The sequence below is a fragment of the Corella eumyota genome, chromosome 1 (genome assembly GCF_963082875.1).
Source record: "Corella eumyota chromosome 1, kaCorEumy4.1, whole genome shotgun sequence".
Classification (NCBI taxonomy): Eukaryota; Metazoa; Chordata; class Ascidiacea; order Phlebobranchia; family Corellidae; genus Corella; species Corella eumyota.
Window position 1 is genome coordinate 1,870,237 of NC_137490.1, and position 23,695 is coordinate 1,893,931.

Here is a 23,695-nt window from a genome sequence, read left to right on the forward strand (position 1 = left end):
ATTTTGATTGGCATAAGTCACAAAGCAGTTATAATTTTGTTTGCGTTGTTTTATTTTTATTTCCCGCGGCTGCGAAAAAAAGCAAATTAAGTTGTTTAGAAAATGATAGTATTTATTATTTAGTGTTTGTTATTTTATAGTTTTTCAATAAATTCTATCACCAATATGCTACTACATTCTGACATTGCGAGACTGGTTTTGGGTAAGCCAAATCTTAACCATTTTATTGTTTTTAAAATCTTTGTTTATTTGTAACATTTTACCTGGAGATTTTTAACTGTCAGAGGGTAGTACTAAAATACGGGATGCGGGAAATACCGAGGCCGTATGTAAACGGTAACAAAAAAACGCTGAATGCGGAAAAGGACGGACTTTTTATACCCTCCCCTAATTTTCCCTTGTGCTTTATATTCATTTTTGCATCATTTCTTGACCTTTAAAGTTAATCCCGCATCACCCCTTAGCCCTTTGGATAAAAACAGCAATCATCCTGCAGAAAAGTACAAAAATTTTGTCCCGTCCCGCATATCGCGATTTTTTGTTAACGTTTACATACCGTCCCGCACTATCCCGCATCCCGTACTTTAGTGTTGTCCCTGTCAGACTGTAAAATGTTAAATGTTGCCTTTTTACAAATTTTTATTTAATTTAGGTTATTTAGCCCAGGAAGGATGTGAGCAAAGTTTTAATATTTTTCTAAATGAATCAACTCATTTGTATGGAATCCAACATTTATTTCAACAAGGTATTGGGATTTTATGTTGTTGTTTTATGTTATCTGATGCCGTTTTTATGGTGGCCAGACTTTTTTGTCTGAATTTGTTGATTTTTTTAACAACCAACAGCATAATTTAGTGATCCAATGGTCTACTCTGGAAAGTAGGGCAGCGTACACACACAAGATTTTTTGATGAAAAAAATGCATGCCTGAAATTGGCATTTTGCATGCCTGGTTTAAAAAAAAATCGCGCACGTGCAATACTGACGCCTCACGAGATTTTGTCACAAAACTTTCCTACTTTTTAGACTGGCCAATGGTTAGATCCCTACTGTTTTTTGTCATACTCTTCTTAAGTAAGGCAATATAAAAAGTACAGACTTCTGTTAAGCCAATAACCTACTGGCAAAATACTTGTTAGCAATTGCTTAAATATTCGAAAATTAAAAAGTTTTCCTAAATGACTAAAAACAATATCAAAAAGTTAAAAAATTGTGTATTTATGTATGCATTATTGTTTGTCAACCAAATTTAATTTTGTATATACACGTTTGCAAATCCCTATTATTATTCATTTAATTTTTTTGTTGTAATAAGCTAATATTAATAATTTTACAGGATATACATCAGATTATTTACAAACGTTAACGGTATTTGGCAAAACTCTATGTGTTTTACTGAATGAGTATTCACTTATGAAAAATACTGAATTGAATTATTTAAAATCTAAAACAAAATCATCGAAACAATCGAAAGAATTATATAACATGTGGAAGCAGTTAGAAGCAGATATGTCAGCTATTAAGTAAGTTATCGACTGATTTATCAAATAAAATATGGTATTTGATGTAGTGGTAGAAACATTTGCTACACCACATGAGGTCGTGGGTTCAATCCCCACTGATCTCATATTGTAGCGCTCTTAAGCGAGGTGCTATAAATGGTATGAACTCCTGCTGAGCCAGCACTTAATCAGCAGCATAATTATCAGGCAATTATAATCTATATAATATCCCAAACTGCGACAGGCAACTCGAGACTGGGTGGGAGTATCTGATGTTACTCTGTTGAAGTTGCGCATTCAACCTTTTCTATAAAGTTAAATATATATATATAAAAAAAAATTTACTGTGGTTATATGATGTTACCGTATCATGGGTAGTTTTTGACCCTTGAACAAACTTATTACCTTTTCTGTTTTGTTAAATTTTTTACAACTTTTATTATTTTTTAAAATATATATATACACCCTTACTCTGTATATAAACCCTTACTTGAAAATCACCATGGTATCTAAGTCTTTTTACATCTTATTATTTTTACGGTCCTTTTTAAAGAACATAAAGTACTCAGATACATTTCACCTGGTTAAGTTTAGAAATATATTTTAATACTATTTGATGGTGGATTGATTTTTTTATTATAATTTTAAGGTCTTATCAAATTGCTTCTATGATGGATTGCCAGAATAATCACATAAATAAGAATCAAATGACCAGTAAGTGTTCTATTTATAAAAAATTAAACAATTTATCATTTCTCAATAAAAATTCTTTTTCTTTTTATTTTAGTTAAACTGTATTTAATTTTCCAATACTAATTTATTTTTTACAAAATTTAATTGAAACATAACTTATTAAATTTCTTTTTCAACTTTCAGAAACAGTGATGTCTCCTTTTCAAATTTGCTCTAAAAAGAAACCTTTTAATAGAATTAAATTGAAAGTTAAATGTAAGTTTATTGTAATAAATTTTAAATTCAAGAAGCAGATTTTGTTAAAATGTGTTTATTTTGTTTCAGTAAATAATTAGTTTTTTTATTTATTTGTTAATTCTTTGCTTAATTTAAAACTAATAAAATTTTTTTTCAAAATAAAGAAAAACCAATTTCGGTGTTTTTTTAGCTAAGGAAAATATGCCTTCAACGTCAACCCCAAAACCTACATCGAACAACGAAACTACAAACAGAAGAAAGTTAAAGCAAGGGGTTCCTAAAAGATTAAGTGATGTAAAAAAAAGTAAAGAGAAGAATGATGATAGAGATTATAATGTAAGTTTGCTATTTTTAAGCAATTTTTATTTAAAAATTTATGTATTTATTTATCTTTAATGTTAAAAGATCGACTTTAAAATCTAACCATAGGCTAATATTTGTTACCCAGGCCCAGTTTCAAGTTGGCTAAAGTAATTTTAATATTGCTATTTTTAATTACTTTAAAATTAAAGTGTCAATTTATTTTTGGCTTGCAACAGTTTATATTGTTTCTGGTGTCTTAATCTAGGATACAACATTATGGTCCTGAAAGCAGTTGTGATCAAACCCATGACCTTACACAGTTAAGCAATGTGTCCTTAACACTAAACAGCATTGAAGTATAGGCATTTAAATACACGACTTTAGTATTCATTTTTACCAAAAATAATATATATGCATACATATGTTTTTATTTTTAGCAAATTCTGGAAAGTGTAAGGAATAATAATAAAGAAACAATCGCTGTTGTTGGAGCAACTATCATGACCCAGATCAAAAAATGTTCAAAGTATAAATTAAAGCTTTATTGTAAAATTTTTTGGCTTTTTTGTTTAAGATTTATTTACTTAACGTTTAGTAATTAATGAAAATTTTAAAAGTTTTTTTCACAAGGTTTAAATTAAAATATTTTTGTTTTTAGTTCCCCCACTATACCATCCCCATCTAAAGATAATATTCAATCTAGTAATTCTAACTTAGATATTGTGAGTATTTTAATTTATATTATATATATAATAGATTTACTACCATAGTATTGGTTAAAAGACTTGGCTTTACCACCTAAACTTTGACTTTATTACCTAAACTTTCTGTTTCTAAAAAACAGTGCTCTTGAGTAAGGCACTATAAGCATCAATAAACTATTGCTAAGCCAAAAACCAAGTGTCAATTAAAATATCAGGTAATTATAATTAATGCTATCTCAAACTGCTGTAGTGAATTTAAGACTGGGTCAGGTCAACAAATGTGGCCTTAAAGTCATTCTTTTTAAATCGAGGACAAATAAGGTTTGTAAAAAAATTAAAAATAATGAACCTTCCTAAAATGTTATGTTTTTTTTTTTTTTTTTTTGTTAAACAACAAAAATTGTTTTTTTGGGTTATGGTAATTTAAATACATTCATTTTAATTTATTTACTTACTTAAATAACGTAAAATATTGAATTTAGTTTAGAATGAAAGATATGGAAATACAAGAATCAGTTGCAGAAATGACGTTAGATTCTCTACAACTTGGAACAGGTTAACTTATTTCATTATTTTCAAAACATTTTACTTTTGGATAACTTTTTTTATATATGTTTTACCTATTTTTTTTAAATGTTAAGTATATGTTATTAATCAAATAATTAGATTTTTGAATATTTTGCTAGGTTAGTTATTTTCGGTTTTGCTCTAAAATTGTATTTGGGTTTGCAATTTAAACTTGTATAATCGTTTTCAATTGTGAAGTTAAAATTTATGTTATTTTTAAACTTAAAAATATTGATTTAGATACAGCCAAAATAAATGATGAATTGTTCAGTAGAGAATTGGAAGAAATATTAGGACTTACTCAAGAAAACAACATTACTATAACTAGCAATGGTAAGTAAAATATAAAAACCAAAATTTTTGTTTTTTTATTTTACATTTTTTTAACATGTAATTTTTTAACACTAACTCTTTGCTATTGAATGCCTTTAAAAATCATCTTAAATTTTGGTAGGATGCTCATTGTTAAAATTTTAGTTTCTGAAGAAGGTCCATTTAGTAAAACTAGTTGATAGCATATCCTACAACCGGAATTTTAATTGTCCTAATATGGTCGCAATTTTTACCTAATAATTTTCCATAAAAATTTACCCGTACACCACAAATGGCAGTTTTTTTATTTTGTAGGCCTATAAATTGAACATTTTGTTGGCCTATGATTTAGATAAGCAGATATATATATGTATCTATTATATATTAACAGATGTCATTATAAAATTTCTATGTAGAACAATTTATTTTATTTAAATCACTTTCAATATTTTTTGAATTTTTTAGAAATGGAAACCTCTTTAAATATCGATGAAGGGGAAACACCAGTTCAAACTGAAAACGAAGACTCTGCAAACAAAACAATAATTGAGGATAAAACTTCATTGTCTGATGATAATATCAAGGATAAAACTAATCAAGAATTGGAAAGAGATTTGGATAAAAAAAATGATAACGAAAGTACAGACATTTCTGAAAAAAAGTTAACGATCAACACTGGATTTAGTCATTATGATGTCATAACTAATAACAATGATGTCATAACCAATAATAATGATGTCATAAGTAATAGTAATGATGTCATAATTAATAGTGCCGATGTCAAAATAGATAATGATGATGACATAGTAATTAATTGTGATGTCACAAAAAATGACAATGTTACAAAGGCTAGTGGCAAGGTCACGGATGTTAAAAGTGATGTTGTTATTTCAAAACATGATGTCACTATGAATATTGATGATGTCATAATTAAAAGCAACGATGAACCAGAACAAAACACCAATGAACTTAATATTGGTCCTAATATAAGTGGAGATATTGAAAAGAATATTTCTACAACCCAAGATCCTAATTCATCGAATGAATTAACTCTGGAACAACTTAATATAAAAACAAGTGAATTTTTCAGCAAAAAATTAACAATTTTACCCCACAGTCCTTCTAAAAACACACGCAGTTCAAAACCACGTAATGGACATATTAAACAGAAACAAAAAATGCCAAAAATTAAGATTAAAAGTAAGAAAAGAGCGAGTGCTGATAAAAAATTGCTTAAAATGAGCTCGGAAAGTGATATTGAAATCGAAAAGTTAAAAAACCCTCCTAAAAAAGGTACAAAAAAGCAACTTGCCTCTTCGAAAAAATCAACAAAAGGTATTAAAAAGGGTGCAAAGTCTAAGAAAAATGCAAGGAAATCAGGGAATAAAATTGTTGAAATTATAACGCCAGTGTCAAGCCCTGAAAATGTTTTAAAAGCTGTAAAATTACATTCGAAAAGCGTTACAAGCCCTACAAAACTGAGTACTACAAGTCCTACAAAACTAAGTACTACAAGCCCTAGAAAACTTTCTTTAAGATACGGTCTACGAACGGTAACTAACAATCAGAATAAAAATTCTCCGACAGACGAATTACTTTCTACCCAAAATAAAGATTCAAATTCGGACATAATTTCTGAGACCGACAGCTTTCAAATTTCGGATAATTTAGGTTTTGAAAATTCAGTTAATAAAACTCTAAACGTTGATTCTAAAACTTTCAAAACAGAGCAAAATGTATCACCAGACAAAACGTTTAATCAACCTCATAATAAAGTTACTCAAAAACAAGATACTAAAGTAAATGAACCATTAAGTGCTGTAGACATTGAAGGCAACACCTTTGATCCGTTTTCGGGGAATTCAACTTTAAAAAACAATATTGATGTAAATGAACAAAAATTAACTTTTCCTGATGCTGAAAAATCCCCAAAAAAGAATTCAAAAGAAATGAAAATTAATACAAAATTGGATTTCAATAAATCTGCAGATTTAGAAAAAAAAGAAAAAATAACGAAAGATTCAACTACTAGTAATATTGTAACCTCAACACCTAAAATTACTACTACAAAAAACTCACAAACGCAAGAAATTAAAAACAATATTGTTCCTGATAGTAATATTATAGTAATCAACGATGACAGTAATATTAAAATGGATTCAATCTTACAACAACTAACCTGCCAAATAAAACAACAAAATACTGATAATTCAAACCAGGAGATTCCCAAAGAAGTTGCTATGAAAAATTCATTAGCAACTACCCCCCTTCCATCTTCTGATATGGTTTCAAATGACTCTTTATTTGGGAGTTTATGTAAGAAAGATGTAACTGGGGAAAGTTTAACAGAATTATTAAACGAAACTTCGTTGACTCAAATAATGGCAACAATTGTTAAAGGCTCTGATAAAAAAAAGCAAACCAAACATGAAAATGTTGCCGTAAGTAATTCCCCAAAACAAACTTCAAGTGCTTCTAATGCAGATAAGGAAGCAGATATTCCAGTTACAACTTCAATATTAAATCCAACTACACCTGTTTCTACACAGAAGTCTTCTACTGACCCATTTGAGGGGGTGTCGTTCACTACAATCTCTAACAAAAGTGGAATTTTTACTGTTTTAACCGAAAATTCACCTAAAAAAGCCCCCAAAAATATCGTCAACAAGAAAACACCGAAAATCCAACCTATACTGCCTCCTAGTGATAATAGCTTAAGAACTTGGCTACGAAGTGGTAATAGTTCGAACACTTTCACGCCACTGCAGCAAATGAATGGAAAAAATGTTCAAATTAATTCAAATTATACTGTTCGTCAAAAAAATGAAACCCGAAAACGGCCTTCTTATAAGTAAGTCATTTGTGGATTAATTTTAACTAAAAAAAACTTTCTAAATCTAGGTTTTCAGATTTTAAATTATTTTTGGAGATGTTAGCTTTTGTTGCATTATATTTAAGTTTATCTATTAAAATAATGTATGTTTGGCTACTTAATAGTGGCATGGTGCAGTTGCCAGAACACTTTGCTTTGCCAATACCTAATTAGCAGCTTAATTATTGGGCAATTATAATCTATAATATCCCAAACTGGCAAAGGCAACTCGAGACTGGATTGGAATAACTGATGTTACTCTATGTATAAGTCATAAAGTCGACCTTTTCACATTAAAAATAAATAAATAAAAAAAAAATTATGTCAATAATTATATTTTAGAAACTTGCTCCCGAAACGAAGTTTATCAACAGGTAGTACGGGTGCTCCTATGGTTTTTACCCCATTTACTTCAACCAAAACTAATGGTAAATTTTTATTATTTGACAAATTATTTAGATTTTTTAAATTTAAACAAAAATTTTTTACCAATAATACAATTTTTTTTGGGGTTTTAAAATTTACATAATTTTTAGGTTTTTAAAATAAATTATTAAAATTTACTGATTTGTAGGCCCATTGCCTTCATTAATTGTTCAGAAACCTTCAATTCAGCAGAATTTAAACTTCAATAGGTAACTAATGTTAATGTGTATTTAAATTTAATTTAATTTTTTAACAGACTTGTTTTTACCTTTAACTTTAGAATGTTAGTAATAAATTATATCTTATTGTTTTCTGCAAATTTTTGTATTTTTTTTGTATATATTTTTATCCTTGATGTAGGAAAGCTAAATGTGCTACCTAAACATAAAGTAACATTAGTTACCCCGACCCAATCTCGAGTTGCCTGTTGCAGTTTGGGATATTATAAAGATTATAATTCACCGTTAATTATGCTGCTGATTAGTGCTGGCTCAGCAGGAGGTTATACCGTTTATAGCGCCTTACTCAAGGGTGCTACAGTATGAGACCAGTGGGGATTAAACCCAAAACCTCATGGTGGTGTAGCAAGTGTTCTTACCACTACACCACGCTGCCGGATGTATTAATTGAATATGTTTTTGTAATAAACTATATATATGTTAGATTTTTTTAATTATAAGTTTTGTTTTATTATTTTTTATGGTTGTTTTTATTTAAGTTTGTTGTTGGATTGTAGTAAAACATCTGAAGTTGTTAATATTGGAACACCAATTATATTGAATCAAACTTCACCGAACAAACGTATACCTAAACCTGGTAAATGTTTAAATTTATTCTAATTATTGTAACTTACAATTATTTTATTGTAATTTTTTTAATTGTTTTGTTAATTTAAAATAATGTAGTCGACTAACTGAATAAAATTTTTTTTTAACTTTAATTTTAGATCCTATGATTTCCTCAAGAAAGTTAAATTTTTCGACTGATTCAACTCCACTTAGGTGAGAGTTTAAATATTTTAAATCATTTGTTATGTTTTTTGTTTATTTATACTTGACATAGAAAAACAGACTTAACCTAAATATATAGCATATCATTTGTTACCCATCCACAGCATCAGGTTGACTTTGCCAGTTTTTTATTTTTTTTATTTTGGTTTTTCGCACATTGATAAAACTAAATAATAAATACGATATACAATTAATATAACAACAATGCGACGGGAAAAAATGACAAAATCAATTTAATGATTTAAAACATGCCAAAAGTATTAATATTTACATAAAGATTTTAAGTATGTTATGGCATGGTCACCAAACCCAGTATAGATCTTATTAATAATAAATGCGATAGTTAAGATATTATTGTATGATCATATTGATTAAAATCCTGCAAAACATGGTATCTTAGCAGGAGATTGTCATGTTTTTTAAGCACCTAATTCCAGGAACATAGTGTAAAAGCCATGCAAATTAAAATCAGGCCTTTTTGTATTGAAGCAAATGTTTTTACCAGTAAGCGCACAGCCAGTCAATGTTTTAATTTAAAATTTGTTTTTTTTAGAAGAATTGCTCCAAAACCAACCCCGAATACAAGCAAAACTTTAACTACTTCAAATCTAAGTAAGTAACAGTTTTAAATTAATAAAACTCATGGTTTAAAAATTTGCAATTTAAAAAAAATGTTTTTTTATAGGTATTCCAACCACTTTAAGTAATTCCTATGTAGAACCTTCAAAGCTTAACGAAAATATTAATTTGTCAACTATATTTTCTACACCTCTTACAACATCAACACCCAACTACATTAAACAACAAATTGATTTGGATAATAATATGGGGAGTAACGATGACATTTTATCAAGGATTATAACATCTTCTGCGATTAATTTAACAAATGAGAATGGATCTAATGTTGAAAATGAAAGAGACAACAAAATTGAAAACCAACCAATTAATAAAACTCCTGAAAAAATTAAAAAAGAGGTCCCTCAGTCTAAAATTAAAGAAAATCGAAATATCATTGATACCAAAATGTCACCAAAAAAATTAAATACTTCTAAAGGCGGTAAAAGTTTTTCGAAGATTTTAAAATCTGATGTCATTTCAATCACCAAGCGAAGCCCCAAATCTAAATTATTGGTTGAGGATAAAACAAAATCTGATTTAAATATTTCTTTAATGGACAAAATGAACAAAAATCTAGTTGTAGAACTTGTTCCTAAACCTGAAATTTTGGGTAATTTTAAGTTGAATGAAGACTTGATTGATATATCAAATAAAAGTTTAACAAATTCTAATGAAACTTCTTCTACAGTTAAACAAAAATTAGAGAAACATAAAAAGAAAAAGAACAAAAAAGAGAAACGGGCAAAAAAGAAGAAAAAAGAAAAATTAAAATCGTCCTTGATTCATGATGAAGATTTATTGAATGACTTATTTGAAGACAAAATTATTTCTCATGATAGTAAAACTAAATCAAAAAAAGTCTCTTTTTCACCGAGTCAATCTTCAGAGGGGAGTTTGAAAATCATCGAAAATACTGATTCAGATGAGCACCGAACACCATTAAACAATAAAACTAAAACTTTAATCTCACATGGTCAAGAGTTTATCGTTGAACTTCCTAATCCAACTAAACCGCTTTCTAAAAAACGAAAACAAACAAAGTCGAGGGAACACAGTTCAAAAAAGCGACGGAAAAGTAATCATTCACATGCTTTATTAGGGTTATCTGATCAAAAAGTAAGTGAACTTTTAAACCAAGTTCATGGTTTAAGTGATACCACATCTTCATTATCACCAGAGAAAATAACAATCAAAGATACAAACAATAAACTTGATCCAAAAACATCAAATTCAGAACACAGAGGCCCTCAAATTAATCAAAACATTACCTTAAATTCACAACACCAAGATGGCCAAGCATCTGACAGTGGAGTTACACTGTCAAAATCCAATCAAAAAAATGATTTTGAAAATGTGTTAAGTCCTTGTAGTCAAGAAGTTTTGCAAATGTCGAAAAACGGTCAGAGTAGACTTAGAAAGAACAGTTTGCGTAGAATTAATCTCACTAGTATTCCTATTTCGCCTTCAAAGTTAGGTTTATCGAAGCTAGTTACGCCACCTCCTATAATAAAAGAAATTTCGGTTTTTGACAAGGAAAAAACTGACTCGCCTTTATCTATTACCCCTGATTTAAATACTGTAAATTCTAGGACGACATCTGATCCAAAGGTAAAAAAATTAAAAATATTAGAGCAAGACTTTTGCCATATTTGTGTTGTTTTTGCAATTTTTTTTTTTAGTGTTAAATTAGTTCGTCACAAACTATTTATGTTTTTAGTTGATTATGTCCCCAATGTCAACAATTTCAACTATTTCCAGTGCTTCCCAAGATCTTACTTCTTCCAAGAAGAAAAATAAAAAAATAAAGGTATTAAAATATTTAAATTTTTATCATCATTAAAAAAATGGATATTTTTTCGTAGGAGAACATTATATGGATTTAGTTTTAAAATAAAATTAGGGTTTTTTTTCTTGTTTTGTTTATGATAGAAATTATCAACAATACATAATCCAAATTTTGTACAAATTAAAATTTTTCTTTTGTGTTTTTTTTAGCGCAACAAAAAGTCATTAGATAACTTGGATATTTCTAAATTTCTGTCAACTATAGTTTATGAGCCCAACACTTGAATCTGTTGAACAATCTTTGTGTGCACTTTTTAATCTTTTTTTTAATCCAATTTCCATGTGCTATCTGCACTGCAGTTTTTGTTTTATTTTATATCTAAGTTTACTTATTTTATTTTTGAATTCAACTATAATTTTTTTAAGTTTTTTTTTTCCATACACTGTAAGCGTTACTTCTTTTATATACCTTTAACTAAAAGATGTCAAAAGCTAGATTTAATGGAATATTACTAATTTTACACAATGATTTGGCTGACTTCTTTTTCTTTAAATACTACCAATAACTTTATAAGAAAATAAAAAATATATATAAACGAAATACAAAAAGGCTAACATAACGATAATGTCTTGAAAAGAAAATTAATTTTCCATTTTGTTAACATCACTTTAATGCCATTAAACAAAATAATATTTAAGGAAAAATATGACTAAGTAATGTTGTTATATATTGTAATATAGTCAACTATCACATAAAACAGTTTAATGTTAACTTAACACTGGACCAAATAATCAATTTAAATTTTACTTGTATTATAAAATCTTAACCTTGGAGCGTAACTTAGGTATATATAACTTGACCATTTACCGAAAAAAGATTTTCTTTGACACCCAATTTAAATGTCCTTAAAACTTACCAAACTACAGTCAAACACTCTTTAGTATTGCATAATCTTTTTTATTAAACAAGCTCAATCTTAGTAATATACATATTGAAACTGGCAATTAGTGCAAAATATGAACTAAAAGTTAATTTTGAAAGGCATAAAAGTAATTTATCATTTTTAAAATGTGTCCCAATAAAAATTGCATAAAGTAAAATAATTATTAATTGATATATATTACAATAAATTTAAAATATAAAACACAAATTAAACATCTAAAATTTGAGATATTTCAAAAGTTAAAACACATGCATATATTAACAAGGTCAGTGTAACAATCTTAAATTAGTGAAACTTTAAAACGTTTGTATAAAACAATAAAAGTACAACCTATAAAAATTTTGATTGCCTAATAACATTAAATATTATTAAAAAATATAAGTTTAGCATTTTTTAATTTTACATATATATATGACATTTATGATTTAAAGAAATTCTACTACATGTTATTACGTTAAAATTGCTCCTATTTTTAATCACCTTCTACTATATGCAAAAACATCAAAACTTTAGGATTTTTTCAATACCTCTTTCACAATGTTTATAAACTTGTAAACATCATGAAAAGTGTTGTACAATGGAATAGGGGCAATTCTCAACACATTTGGTTCACGAACATCAGCGGTAATTCCATTCTTTTCCAACTCATCTAAAACCTAAAAAACAACATATCTTAATTTTTACTACACGTTAACAACTGTCAGTTTTTCACTAATCCAACACCAATAGATTGTATACAAGCATATGTTTTGGTGGTATGTAGGCAGCTATGCAGACAATATAAGCACCAAGGGACTAAAATAGGTCAAATGACCTTATAAGGTTATCTTGGGGATATTTCTATACCTTACTAAACTCCTTATAAAAATAGAGAAAATTGGCAAAAAAGGTTAAAATAAAATTTATGTTTTTATTAATTGGATTTAATAAAAATATGTTAGTTTTACTATTTATTGGCGATATTCAGGCTATTTCTATGGGCTTAATCTTATTCTGTTAAAAGACACTTATGTTTAAATATCCTACCTTTCTAACTGGAACACTAAATTTGATTGACAGCTGGCATCCTCTTTGTTTAAAATCAGAAGGAGTTATGATGTCAACAAAAGGTTGGTTTGTTTTGTTTTTGGGGAAATAATGTTGAAGCAAAAGTTTCAAATAACTAAAATTAGTTTAAACGAGGTTTACTAAATAAGCAAAAGTATCTAATTTTAGGCTAGTCTGGAGTAAGTTAGAAACACCAGCGGCTCGGTGTAGTGGTAAACACACTTGCTACACCACACATGAGGTCGTGGGTTCATTTCCCACTGATCTTATGCTGTGGCGACCTTGAGTAAGGTGCTATAAACGGTATGAACTCCTGCTGAGCCAGCACTTAATCAGCAGCATAATTACTGGGCAATTATAATCTATAATATCCTAAACTGCTAAAACTAACTACAAAAGTCGACCTTGCACATCTAGGATAATAATATATAAAAAAAACTTTAAATTTTAAATTTATTAAAAAAATTTCAAATTTTTACCCTGTAAGAAGAAAGCTTTTTTCTCTTAGCTCTCTCATATTAGTTTGTTTAAAAATATCCAGACTAGCTCTTAAAGGAGCTACAAGTAAAGGTGGTGGGTTAGAAATCCTGTATCCTGAAATCCCTTCACATAATTCTAACTTGTTTGTCATTGCAAACTTGGTCTCAGGTTTATGTCCCCACCAACCTAGAAAAATATGATATTGTTATCTTAATAAATAAAATATATTTAGTAGATAGAATACCATACCATCGGGCATTGACATTTTAATTGTTGTTTTTAACTAATATTTGCCTGCAATAATTTACTCATGTACTACAAATGGCAGTTTTATATATTTTGTAGCTCTATGAAATAGACAAACATATTTTTTTTTGTATCTTTATCCTCGATTTGGGAAAGTCGAATATGCGACTTAAACATAGAGTAACAACTGTTACTCCGACCCAGTCTTGAGTTGGTGGTATAGCAAGTGCTCTTATTATATATTCTCCAGTAAGCCCCATGATAAAGTAAATGTAAGCATAGATAAGGGTTTAGATGACTAATTCCATAGAAAATTTATGTATAAAAAATACATTATAAAATCCCACCTATTAGCTTAGGAAAGTCAGTGTCTTTATGTTTTCTATGCAGAAAAGCTCCAGCAATAGCTCCTGGGCTCGAGTTCAAATATTTGTAGTTACACCAACATGCAAAATCTATGTCCCAGTCATGCAAACAAATTTCTACGTTGCCTACTGCATGAGCTAAATCAAATCCTACCTAAAATAAACAGGACTTAATAAAATTTACATTAATTTAAGGTAAACCTACTGTAATTTAACATAATGTATATTACCTTGGCCCAGTCTCAAATTGCCTTTGTCAGTATTTGATTAAGAATTTTAAAATTTTATTAATTAAGCATTGTTTACAAGTTAAACTAAACATTATATATATGACCAGGCATCACAATGAGTTATATAGTAATTAAGGAAAAAAATATATATTGAATTTACAATTTAGTCTATTTTTGTTCTGTATAAAACTACACATCTTAATACTTACCCAACAACCTTTCTTATGTCCTGCCTTAGCAATAGCTTCCATATCAAAAACCTGGCCAGTATAATAATGAACACTAGGTAGCAGTATAAGAGATATTGTGTCTCCTTCTTTCTCAATCAACTCCAGTATATCTTCCATTCTCCAAGTGTCTTCACCCTTTAAAATTAAGATATGAATAATCAAGAATGTTTTGTGATTTTTTCTATATTTCTTTAGTTTTATTAATAGTAAATACACTAACTGGATGATATATATATATATGGATGTCAAATTTATACACCTGCTATATATAGACCCTGTATGTCAAATAGAAAAACTAAAAAAAACTGTTGTTTGAAACCATAGGGTGGTCTATCGACTAATATGACATATTAGAGCTTAAAGTTTATTACAAAATTAAAACAATAAATTGTATCTTTAAAGTTTAAAGTCCAGGAAAAAGGTTTAACTACTATAGCTAGTTATAAACAAATACATAAAAACTTTTAATATTCAACTTGAATAAAATTTGAAACTATATCAAATCATCAGATGTCACTAAAAAGGGAAAAATTTAAAATTTTTAATGATATACAAAATGTTTAATAACATACATCTCTTGGTTTAGCAAACAGCATACATTCTTCAGGTTTAAAACCTCTTTGTTTTATTTGTGATTCAACTGCATAATGATCAGATGGAAAGGCCATTTCTTCTAATAATATTTTATTTCTCGTAGCAGTGGGTTGGTAGAAGGAAATTAGCAATAAGTGGAGATTGACAGATAAACCGTTCATTACAGCAACCTAATAATAATATAATTAGTCTGTGGCATTGTGTATTGGTTTAAGGGAATAGACATATTGTTTTTATAGGACTAGGGCCTTGTGTTTAATTTTTATTATAAATATGAATCCTTGATGTAGGAATGCCAATTTAATGGTTTAAAACATAGAGTAACATTTGTTCTCCCAAACCAGTCTTAAGTTGCCTTTGATAGCTTGGTATATTATTTATTATATTTGCCTGATAATTATTCTGCTGATGGATTGATTTTGGTTTAGCAAAACTTCATTCTGTTTATAGTGCTTACTTAAAGCAGTGGAAATAAACCTAGGACCTTATGCAATGAAGTCAAGTATCTTAACCACAATATAATTTAAAAAAAAAATGTCTACTAATAAAGTTTTAAAATATAAATTTTTACAATGATAATAAATCAATAGGCCTTTTTAACAAAAAAAACAATTTTTTTACCAACCTCATCTTTATAAGCTCCCACTAATTGCCCCATATCCTCAACAACACACATATCACATTTTGCAGCAGGAAGAAATCCATCCATGTGACATTCTACCGAGTTATCAGCCCAGTTATCTACTACCTGTTCAAATATAACAAACAAGAAATTCAATCTGGGTTAAAAAGACCAAAAATTGGGTTTATTTTTTATTTTAAATATTTGACAAGGAATTGTCAAATTTCCAACAATAAAAATGCATATATTCAAAACTACAAACAGTTTACTTTGAGAATTAAATCTTTGGCTTTTTTGGGTTGAAGCCCAAGAGAGTTTCCGCACAAATGAATACAATCCCCTGTTGCAGTATCATCTAAAAAAAAATAAAAACAGCGCAAAATATAATATAAAAATTTTGACAAAATTTTTCAGGTTTATTTTTAAAAGGTTGACTTCATGGTCTAAACATAGAGTAACATTACTAGACTAACTTATGAGTTGGCTTTGGCAGTTTTGAATAAATTATCTGATATTTAAGCTGCTAATTGGTTTTTAAGTTTAGTAGGAGTACATGACATTTATTGAACTTTACTTAAGGGCATTGCAGCAGCTAAGTATTTTAATCATTACACCATAGTGCTTGTCAAAATGGAAAACATTATTATTTTCTGATTTACAAAAAATCCTAAATACCCAACCTTTCAAATAGGTCTTCTTTTGTGGAATAATAAACTGATCTCTGAACTTTGCCATTTCATCTTGCTTGTCCAAAAGTTCTTGAAATTTCTTATCGGTGATACTCAAGTTATTTTCCGCAGCAAGTTTGTGTAAAATTTCACTTGAAGTTGAGTCTCCATATTTCCAATTTCCAAATGAACGGCAAATCAATTCCATTTTTAAATAAATTTTTTAATAATTTTTATTTAAAAAAGGTTCTAAAAGATAAAAAAATTGGTTTTAATTTTTTTTTCTTAATTTTATTAGTTTTTCCCTTACTCAAGCACCAAAAACACAAATTTAACAACAATTTAATGTTTTTATATAAGTTAATAAACTAACACAAGACAGCTTAATCAAAATAACAAAACATAAATTACATAAACCAAAATGTTATTCATTATAAACCACATTAGATAGTTCATAAAATGATTCAAAAGTTTGCAAATGAAGTTTTTTAATTAACAACCAAAATGGATTTAATTTATCATCAAAATCTTGTAATAACGATGAATCAATTTTAACCAAACGTGAACTTAAAAAAGGTAAATTTTTTTCACTATTATCTCCTTTATTATTCTCTTTGTTTATAGGCCAGGGTAAATCTAAATGGTGACGATGTATCTAAAAAAATAAAAAATTCAAATTCAAAATCCATAAACTAAATAGCCTAACAAAAGACCCACTTAGACATTTTTACTAAAAATTAAATTAGAAATACTTCTAAGACTAAAAAATGTTAAAAAAAAATTAAAATTTTTAAACAACATGCAAATTCTTACAAAAAATTTTAACTTTTGCGGTAACAAGATATGGTTTGACCTACTTCTAGTATTTTGGTATACTTTAAAGGCCTTGCCATTTTTAAATACTAAATAAATTTAAAGTTAATACTAAAGCAAATTGAATAAAACTTTACAAACTAGTTAAAAAAATTATTTTTTTACAAAATTTTTTGGTACTGGACTTGGTACTGGATAGTAATATTAACTTTTTTGTAAGTTAACTTTAAAATAAGTTCAAAAATTATTAAAATTTCACAAAAAAATAAATAAAATACCTTGAACATTTTTCCGTTTTTACAATGCCATACAATTCCTTCAATATTATTCTCACTATTATTTGAACCTAACCAATTTTTTATTTGATCAAAATCTATTTTATCTGGTTTATAATTAACAGCAATTGAGCCATGTTCAATTAAAACATGAAATGGATTCTGTTTAGTTCCAAGTTCTGTAAAAATAGATTAAAAATTTAATTTTTTTTTACATTCATAATTTTATTTGTCAAAAAAAAAAATTAAATTTAAAATGCCAAAAATAAATTTTTACATAATAATTTACTAACTTTAATTAGCTCTAAATAGTTTATCTAAATTTTAATAGTTCCAGTAACATATTTTATGTTAAATCAACTTCGAAAATTAAAATAAACTTACGGTATGGATTATTATTAATATTAGTTCCAATCAACTCCATAGTTTTCCCTTTGTAATCTGATAACTTTGCCACGGTTAATAACAGTTCATTTGATTCTTGTTTTAAAATTAAGGCAAGATTATTTTGCTCATTGAAAACACTAGAATGCCAGCAATATTGACGACTGTCTGTACATATTGGCACCCACCCTGAATAAAAATTTGACAATTATACATTTTCGGCCAGTTAACATAATGTTAATTTTATGCAAAAAATAAATGTTAGCATAAAATAAATTTCTATAAGCAGTACTTTAATTTTAATACCAATACTCTAGAACTAAATGTATAAAGTAACATCCTGTTTCATTTAATATAAAATAAGTTAACATATAGAAGTTAATTGTTAAAACTCTAAATGCTAAAACAACAATACACCTACAAGTACCTGTTATGTAGAGAGCTTAAATTGCATAATTTTGAATAGTTTTAAACACAGGTATTTACTCAAAGTCTAAATTTTTTTTTAAATAATTTTTTTTTTGCAATTAACTGTTTTTTTTTTATTTTAAAATCTGGTTTTGAGCTATTAAAAATTTAGGTATCGACTGAAAAAAGTATATATATATACTTTTCTTTTTGTCAAAAAAATGAAAAGGCTGTGTTAAAAAAAATAATTTAAATTTTAAACAATCCTTACCAGGCACATGTCCATTTTGGTCTGGGTAAATATCTCCATCCTTATCCCGATTTACATTTAATGCTGGTTTCCAACTATCAGGAACTTCTTTCATGTTATCAGGATAATTCCAATTAAATATTGGTTCCTTTTCCTGTGTTAAAGATTAATTAATGTTATGCATATTAACATGTAAATTGTAAATTCCTGTTTTAAAAGTTATCTTTATTTCTATAATTCGTTTTAAATTGAATTTATACTTTAACACAGTTTAAATCATCATTTATTTGCCAGTGAAAATTTTAAATTAAAAAAAAATAAGAAAAAAAAGATTTTATAAAGTAAAAAAATGATTTTATAAACATAAGTGACATACATTTTAATATGGTATATATATTTATATTTTAATAAACAGGAAACAGAATTGTCCAATAATTAATAATTCTAGTAAGAATAGTATAACACTTTAAATAAATATAAATAACTAAAAGTACTTGTTTGTCAAATAACCATTCATTATGACGCTTCTGAAATTGTTGAAATTTTTTCAATATTCCTTTTTTTTGTTTTCTGTCCAATCTGGCCCATAAACAAATTAAATCTGTAAAATCAAAACTGTTTTTTAAATAAATTAATGTTTTTTGTATGCTTTTAAATAAAACCCTATATACTAAAAACAATTTTTTTACCACTGCATATAAAGTTATAAATATTAAGATAGTGGTAGTGTGGTATAGTGGTCAAAACACCTAGGTTCACTACATGAGGTTGTGGGTTTAATCTCCACTGCTTTCATACTGTAAAAGCCCTTAAAGAAGGTGCCATAAACGGTAAGAACTCCTGTTGAGCCAATACTTAATCAGCACCTTTGGTATTGGGCAAATATAATTTCTAATATCCTCAAAAAACCCAAGACTTGGTTGAGGTAACAATTGTTACTCTATGTTTGGGTCATAAAGTCGACCTTTTCACATCGAGGATAAACAAATATAAAAAAGGATTTTAAATAAAGAAAAAACTGATTATACACCTTTATATTCATCCACAAAACAGCATGTTCCATCGATTTTTTCCGTAATTTTTGCAAATTCAATATTTGATAAACATGCTTCTTCGCAAACGATTTTTGACGCCACAACTTTATAATTTTGTCCTTTTCTTTTAGTAGAACTGCAACTTAAAACCTCAGTTTTAAATACACAAGATATTTTGCTTTGGACGCTACAGTTAAGCGACATATTTCTATATTAAAAGCAAATTAGAAAATTAGAAAATAAACTGTTTGAACACGTTTCTGTGGTAAGAAAGTCGTTGTAGCGAAGTACTTGTGACGTATTTGAGTTCTCAATTGTTTGTTCAAGGGGAATAACCTATATATAAACATGATTACTTTAATTAATTAATAATATGACGTTAAATTTGGAAATTTAATTAATTTTGTTATGTTAGAACAAAAAATTGGTTTTAACCCAAAGTTAAATAATAAGAAAGTAAAATAATTTATATTTTTAGGTCTATATGTCCCCTTTTATGGAAAAAATTTTAAAAAGTTTGTTTCTTCTTTTAACATATTTTTTGAGAATTTATTAGGCTAGTTTTCTTATTTATTACATTATTCGGTCAAATGGAGAAATATATATCTGTTTAGAAAATTTTTATTTAATAAAACAAACTGCCTTATGTATTGAATTTATTAGGTTTAAAATATAATTACAAACAGTGTAAAAAAAATAAATTAAAAAAGCAAATACATAACATAAAAAAAGTTATATAAAAAGTATATGAATATATTTCTTATTTTAATATTTTATATGAAAAAAATAATTATGCCAGTAACCCATAGTATTATGTATAAAAACAAGCAAACAAAATACAAATTTTTGAACTAGTAATCTGTATGTACAATATAATGAACTGTAAATAATAGCACACTAAAAAGTTAACAGAAAAAATTGCAACTTTAAAAACGCTATAAAAATAATAAAAACTAAAGCTGTACCAACAAAAACTTAAAAATCTACAAAGTGGTAAAAAATGCAATAATGTACAAACAAATTTTTACTTACAGAAATTTACAATTGCTAGTAAACATAAAAACAAAAACTTTAATACCAGTATTACTTTTGGTGCAACGTTTTAAAATATTACAAAACAAGTAAAAAATAGTTTATTGTTTTTATAAAAATTACTAAAAAAATTGCTTATAAAAATGCTTTAATGCAAGTTAAAACAGTTCAAATTATTAGAGGGATTAAACAACAATATCTTCATCAGAATCAAAGTTAGGTTTTGGTGGTTTGTTTAAGGCAGGTAGGGGAGCATAATCTAAAGTAAAAACAAAATAAATTAAGTAGATTATCTCAATGTGGTTAAAAAAAGTATTGTACATATACATAAATGTGTATATGCAAGATAAAAAACAGGTCATGTTATCACATTGACAAAGTTGCAAAATTTCGAATTAAAAAACACAACATTTGCCAATTTCCAAAGCAAAATATGCAGTTGGTAATAAGTTTTAATGTTTTTTTTTATTTGCTCAATTTTTTACAGTTTAAAAATCAACCGTTATAAGTCTTTTTATACATACTACGCCAATTTAAATGTAAAATATATTTATACTAGTATAAAGCCATTAGATAACATATGTTACATGTACTCAAAATCAAAGGCAACATTACTGCCAAATTAATGTTAAGTTTAGCTCATAAATTAATTATTAATGTTAACATACCTAAAGTGTTTTTAATTGATGGATCTTTTGGTAAAGAGTTAAGTGGGGCAAGCTTGCCCAATGTTGGAAGGTCATTTACGGGAGATATTTTGTTCTTCTTTAAACGGCCATTACCTGAATAGAAAATTTAAAGATTTAGTTTTTGTTTAAAGTTCAGTTATTAATATTTTATGTACTAAGATACTTATTCAAATTAGGCAATAAAATAAAGCAGGTAATGTGTGCATTACAATTAGGTTTGAAATAAGTGTTTTCTTATTACAAATTTTGGGTTTAGTGACTATGAAGTTGTACTGAAAAATCATGTTTAAATATTTATAATTTTTGACATGTTTTAAATCATGAATTTGATTTAGTCATTTTTTCCACTGCATTAATGTATTATTCATTGTATATTTCTTTCGTAACACTTCTTGATGCAGAAGAAATTTAAATACAAAAAATCAACACCATTTCAGACACTTATATTTATCTTACCATTAGACATTGTAGAAGCTGAACTATTACATTCTACAACTGCTTGAGATGGGGTTGTACAAGTGACTTGACTTAATCGTGAAGAGACTCGTTGTTGTGACTCTGTGCACGAGTCCTCTTCTGTCACCATCCCTGGTATTGTGATGTCATCGTTGTCATCAATCAGCTGATCTCCTAACCCTGATCTTAAACTACGAGCTGAGGCCTGGGGTTGCTCATTGTTACTCATTGTTGTAAGTTCTAGATTGTCAGTTGGAGTGATGTTTTCATTCTCTTGTGCCTTTCTCTCTCTTTCTTCTCTTATTTTTTTAACTCTCTCATTTCTTTCAGCAAGTTGGATTCTTTCTTCTTCCTCTTGTTTAAGTTTATCTTCCGTTACTTTAGCATCAAGAGTTTCAAATTGTTTTTCAATGACTTGTAGCAGCCAATCAAATCCGGCCTTAAGGTTTTTGTCAACATTTTTTCGACCAGGTTTGCTAGTTATAGCAGCACACAGTTCAACACGACAAGGACATTTATATTCGTTGACTATGGTGTGTAAATCTAAGGCCTCGCAAATGGTTGGTTCGTTTAAGGCACCTACTTTGTCCTGCTTATTTGCTAACCTAAAATGAACAAGTGTTATTTTAAACATTCTATATTAAAAAATATTTATAAAAATTTAATAATTTTTAATTAATTTATAAATAAAAAAATTGTATTATGACCACTGCCCAATTACATATCTATTTGAATGGCCTTTTAGTACAATGTTTATAACTAAGTCTACAATCTTAACAAATATTTATACTTTAAATATTCTAAAAAAGAAAAAATATTCTAAAAAAATCAAACATGCTTACAGTAATACTGGTTTTCCCTGTACCAACGGATTTGATAAAAGTTTTGTGAATTCTTCTTTGCTTTCTTCAATCCTAGCAGCATCACTAGAGTCCAGAACATAAATAATTGCATACACCTCGGCCAAGTAGTTTTTCCAAATATCTCGAATCCTTCTTCCACCTCCCAGATCAATTAAAGTTACAGCAAAGTTGGCTGGTAAAATAAACAATTTTAGAAATCATTTTTTGTTGTAAAACCTTTACATAATGGAGTTTATTGTACGATATATATATATTTGTATATAGGTCCAATTTATAGGCCTGCAAAATAAATAAAACGCAGGTAAGTTAGGAGTACCGACCCATAATGACAATTAAATTACTAAGAGTGGACTATTAACTAGTACATATAATTATATAATATTGGGGATCAATGGAATAATATTTTTAAATCTATAATAGTTCTTTGAAGTTAGATTTTTGGATTGGAAGTTAAAAAAAATTAAAAACCAAATTCTCACCAGATTTAATATCCACAGAAGAAAACCCGATAGTTGGGGCAACATCTTGTACAGAAGCTCCTTGGACTCCTTTCACTGCAGTTGTTTTTCCAGCATTATCCAATCCCACCATACAAATCGATATTGCTCTATAATAAAAAAAATAAAGTCACAGTATATATAAATATACCATGTACAATAACTCAAACTTTTTAAACATAATAACTAAATTATTAAACCCAAAAACCTATAAATTGTAAGGTAGTATATATAATAAATACTGCTGTTTTAAAACCAACTTTTAAAATTACCTTTTTGATTTGCTGCCCTTTCCTGACAAACAATTCCCCATATTTTATATTAAAACGAAATTAACTTTTTGAAAATACTAGTTTATAATCCAATAATTACACCTTAGTTTTTACTCCATTGTGTTCATTTTATATAGGTTAAATGTTATTCACAAAATCTAGCTAAAAATTTAAACAAATTTAACTTAAAAATGCTTGTTAATCTGTCTATATAACTTCCAATTTTCTGATTTTTTAGCTCTTTCAGTCTTTAATTAGTTAATCCGT

At 27.6% G+C, this 23,695-nt stretch overlaps 4 protein-coding genes across 7 annotated transcripts; 1 reads left to right on the forward strand and 3 right to left on the reverse strand.

Moving 5' to 3' along the window:
- The first annotated feature begins 71 nt into the window (after positions 1–71).
- On the forward strand, positions 72–11,576 carry LOC145749316 (uncharacterized). 4 transcript variants are annotated; one of them, XM_082565077.1, is made up of 20 exons: positions 72–202; positions 653–745; positions 1,337–1,523; positions 2,152–2,216; positions 2,379–2,450; positions 2,623–2,768; positions 3,173–3,261; positions 3,394–3,457; positions 3,922–3,994; positions 4,247–4,339; positions 4,784–7,169; positions 7,533–7,618; positions 7,765–7,825; positions 8,335–8,432; positions 8,563–8,617; positions 9,180–9,238; positions 9,312–9,854; positions 9,933–10,852; positions 10,962–11,051; positions 11,240–11,576. In XM_082565077.1, the coding sequence occupies exons 1-20, from the start codon at positions 166–168 to the stop codon at positions 11,312–11,314; spliced, it is 5,292 nt and encodes a 1,763-aa protein (XP_082421203.1). In that variant the 5' UTR covers positions 72–165; the 3' UTR covers positions 11,315–11,576. The 4 variants fall into 4 exon arrangements, with proteins under 4 accessions (XP_082421203.1, XP_082421177.1, XP_082421186.1 ...); XM_082565051.1 differs by having other exon boundaries at positions 9,312–10,852; XM_082565060.1 differs by having other exon boundaries at positions 9,183–9,238; positions 9,312–10,852.
- A 675-nt stretch (positions 11,577–12,251) lies between these two features.
- On the reverse strand, positions 12,252–16,778 carry LOC145743199 (kynureninase-like). Its single transcript, XM_082561117.1, has 9 exons — positions 16,468–16,778; positions 16,057–16,142; positions 15,791–15,913; positions 15,144–15,335; positions 14,551–14,706; positions 14,094–14,265; positions 13,500–13,686; positions 13,000–13,135; positions 12,252–12,629 (listed from the first exon to the last, which is right to left on the reverse strand). Exons 1-9 carry the CDS (start codon positions 16,661–16,663, stop codon positions 12,483–12,485), a joined length of 1,395 nt encoding a protein of 464 aa, XP_082417243.1. The 5' UTR covers positions 16,664–16,778; the 3' UTR covers positions 12,252–12,482.
- LOC145763928 (RNA ligase 1-like) lies at positions 16,734–19,823 on the reverse strand. The gene is made up of 6 exons (XM_082575487.1): positions 19,616–19,823; positions 19,080–19,186; positions 18,607–18,739; positions 17,928–18,116; positions 17,547–17,722; positions 16,734–17,110 (listed from the first exon to the last, which is right to left on the reverse strand). Exons 1-6 carry the CDS (start codon positions 19,821–19,823, stop codon positions 16,880–16,882), a joined length of 1,044 nt encoding a protein of 347 aa, XP_082431613.1. The 3' UTR covers positions 16,734–16,879.
- Positions 19,824–20,419: 596 nt separating this feature from the next.
- Positions 20,420–23,666, reverse strand: LOC145757036 (uncharacterized). Its single transcript, XM_082572412.1, has 6 exons — positions 23,429–23,666; positions 23,139–23,266; positions 22,639–22,831; positions 21,797–22,401; positions 21,320–21,433; positions 20,420–20,910 (listed from the first exon to the last, which is right to left on the reverse strand). Exons 1-6 carry the CDS (start codon positions 23,467–23,469, stop codon positions 20,837–20,839), a joined length of 1,155 nt encoding a protein of 384 aa, XP_082428538.1. The 5' UTR covers positions 23,470–23,666; the 3' UTR covers positions 20,420–20,836.
- Positions 23,667–23,695: the final 29 nt, after the last annotated feature.

Coding starts and splice junctions, on each gene's coding strand:
- LOC145749316 (XM_082565051.1), top strand. CDS start 166: ATGCTACTACATTCTGACATTGCGAGACTGGTTTTGG. Junction 2,769..3,172: donor ATGATGATAGAGATTATAAT/GTAAGTTTGCTA, acceptor TTTTATTTTTAG/CAAATTCTGGAAAGTGTAAG. Junction 3,262..3,393: donor CAGATCAAAAAATGTTCAAA/GTATAAATTAAA, acceptor TTTTGTTTTTAG/TTCCCCCACTATACCATCCC.
- LOC145743199 (XM_082561117.1), bottom strand. CDS start 16,663: ATGGAATTGATTTGCCGTTCATTTGGAAATTGGAAATATGGAGACTCA. Junction 16,143..16,467: donor AAAGAAGACCTATTTGAAAG/GTTGGGTATTTA, acceptor ATTTTTTTTTAG/ATGATACTGCAACAGGGGAT. Junction 15,914..16,056: donor CCAAAGATTTAATTCTCAAA/GTAAACTGTTTG, acceptor ATATTTGAACAG/GTAGTAGATAACTGGGCTGA.
- LOC145763928 (XM_082575487.1), bottom strand. CDS start 19,823: ATGTCGCTTAACTGTAGCGTCCAAAGCAAAATATCTTGTGTATTTAAA. Junction 19,187..19,615: donor TTTTGTGGATGAATATAAAG/GTGTATAATCAG, acceptor TTGATTTTACAG/ATTTAATTTGTTTATGGGCC. Junction 18,740..19,079: donor AATGGTTATTTGACAAACAA/GTACTTTTAGTT, acceptor TCTTTAACACAG/GAAAAGGAACCAATATTTAA.
- LOC145757036 (XM_082572412.1), bottom strand. CDS start 23,469: ATGGGGAATTGTTTGTCAGGAAAGGGCAGCAAATCAAAAAG. Junction 22,402..22,638: donor CAGGGAAAACCAGTATTACT/GTAAGCATGTTT, acceptor TGTTCATTTTAG/GTTAGCAAATAAGCAGGACA. Junction 21,434..21,796: donor AGCTTCTACAATGTCTAATG/GTAAGATAAATA, acceptor TTTTCTATTCAG/GTAATGGCCGTTTAAAGAAG.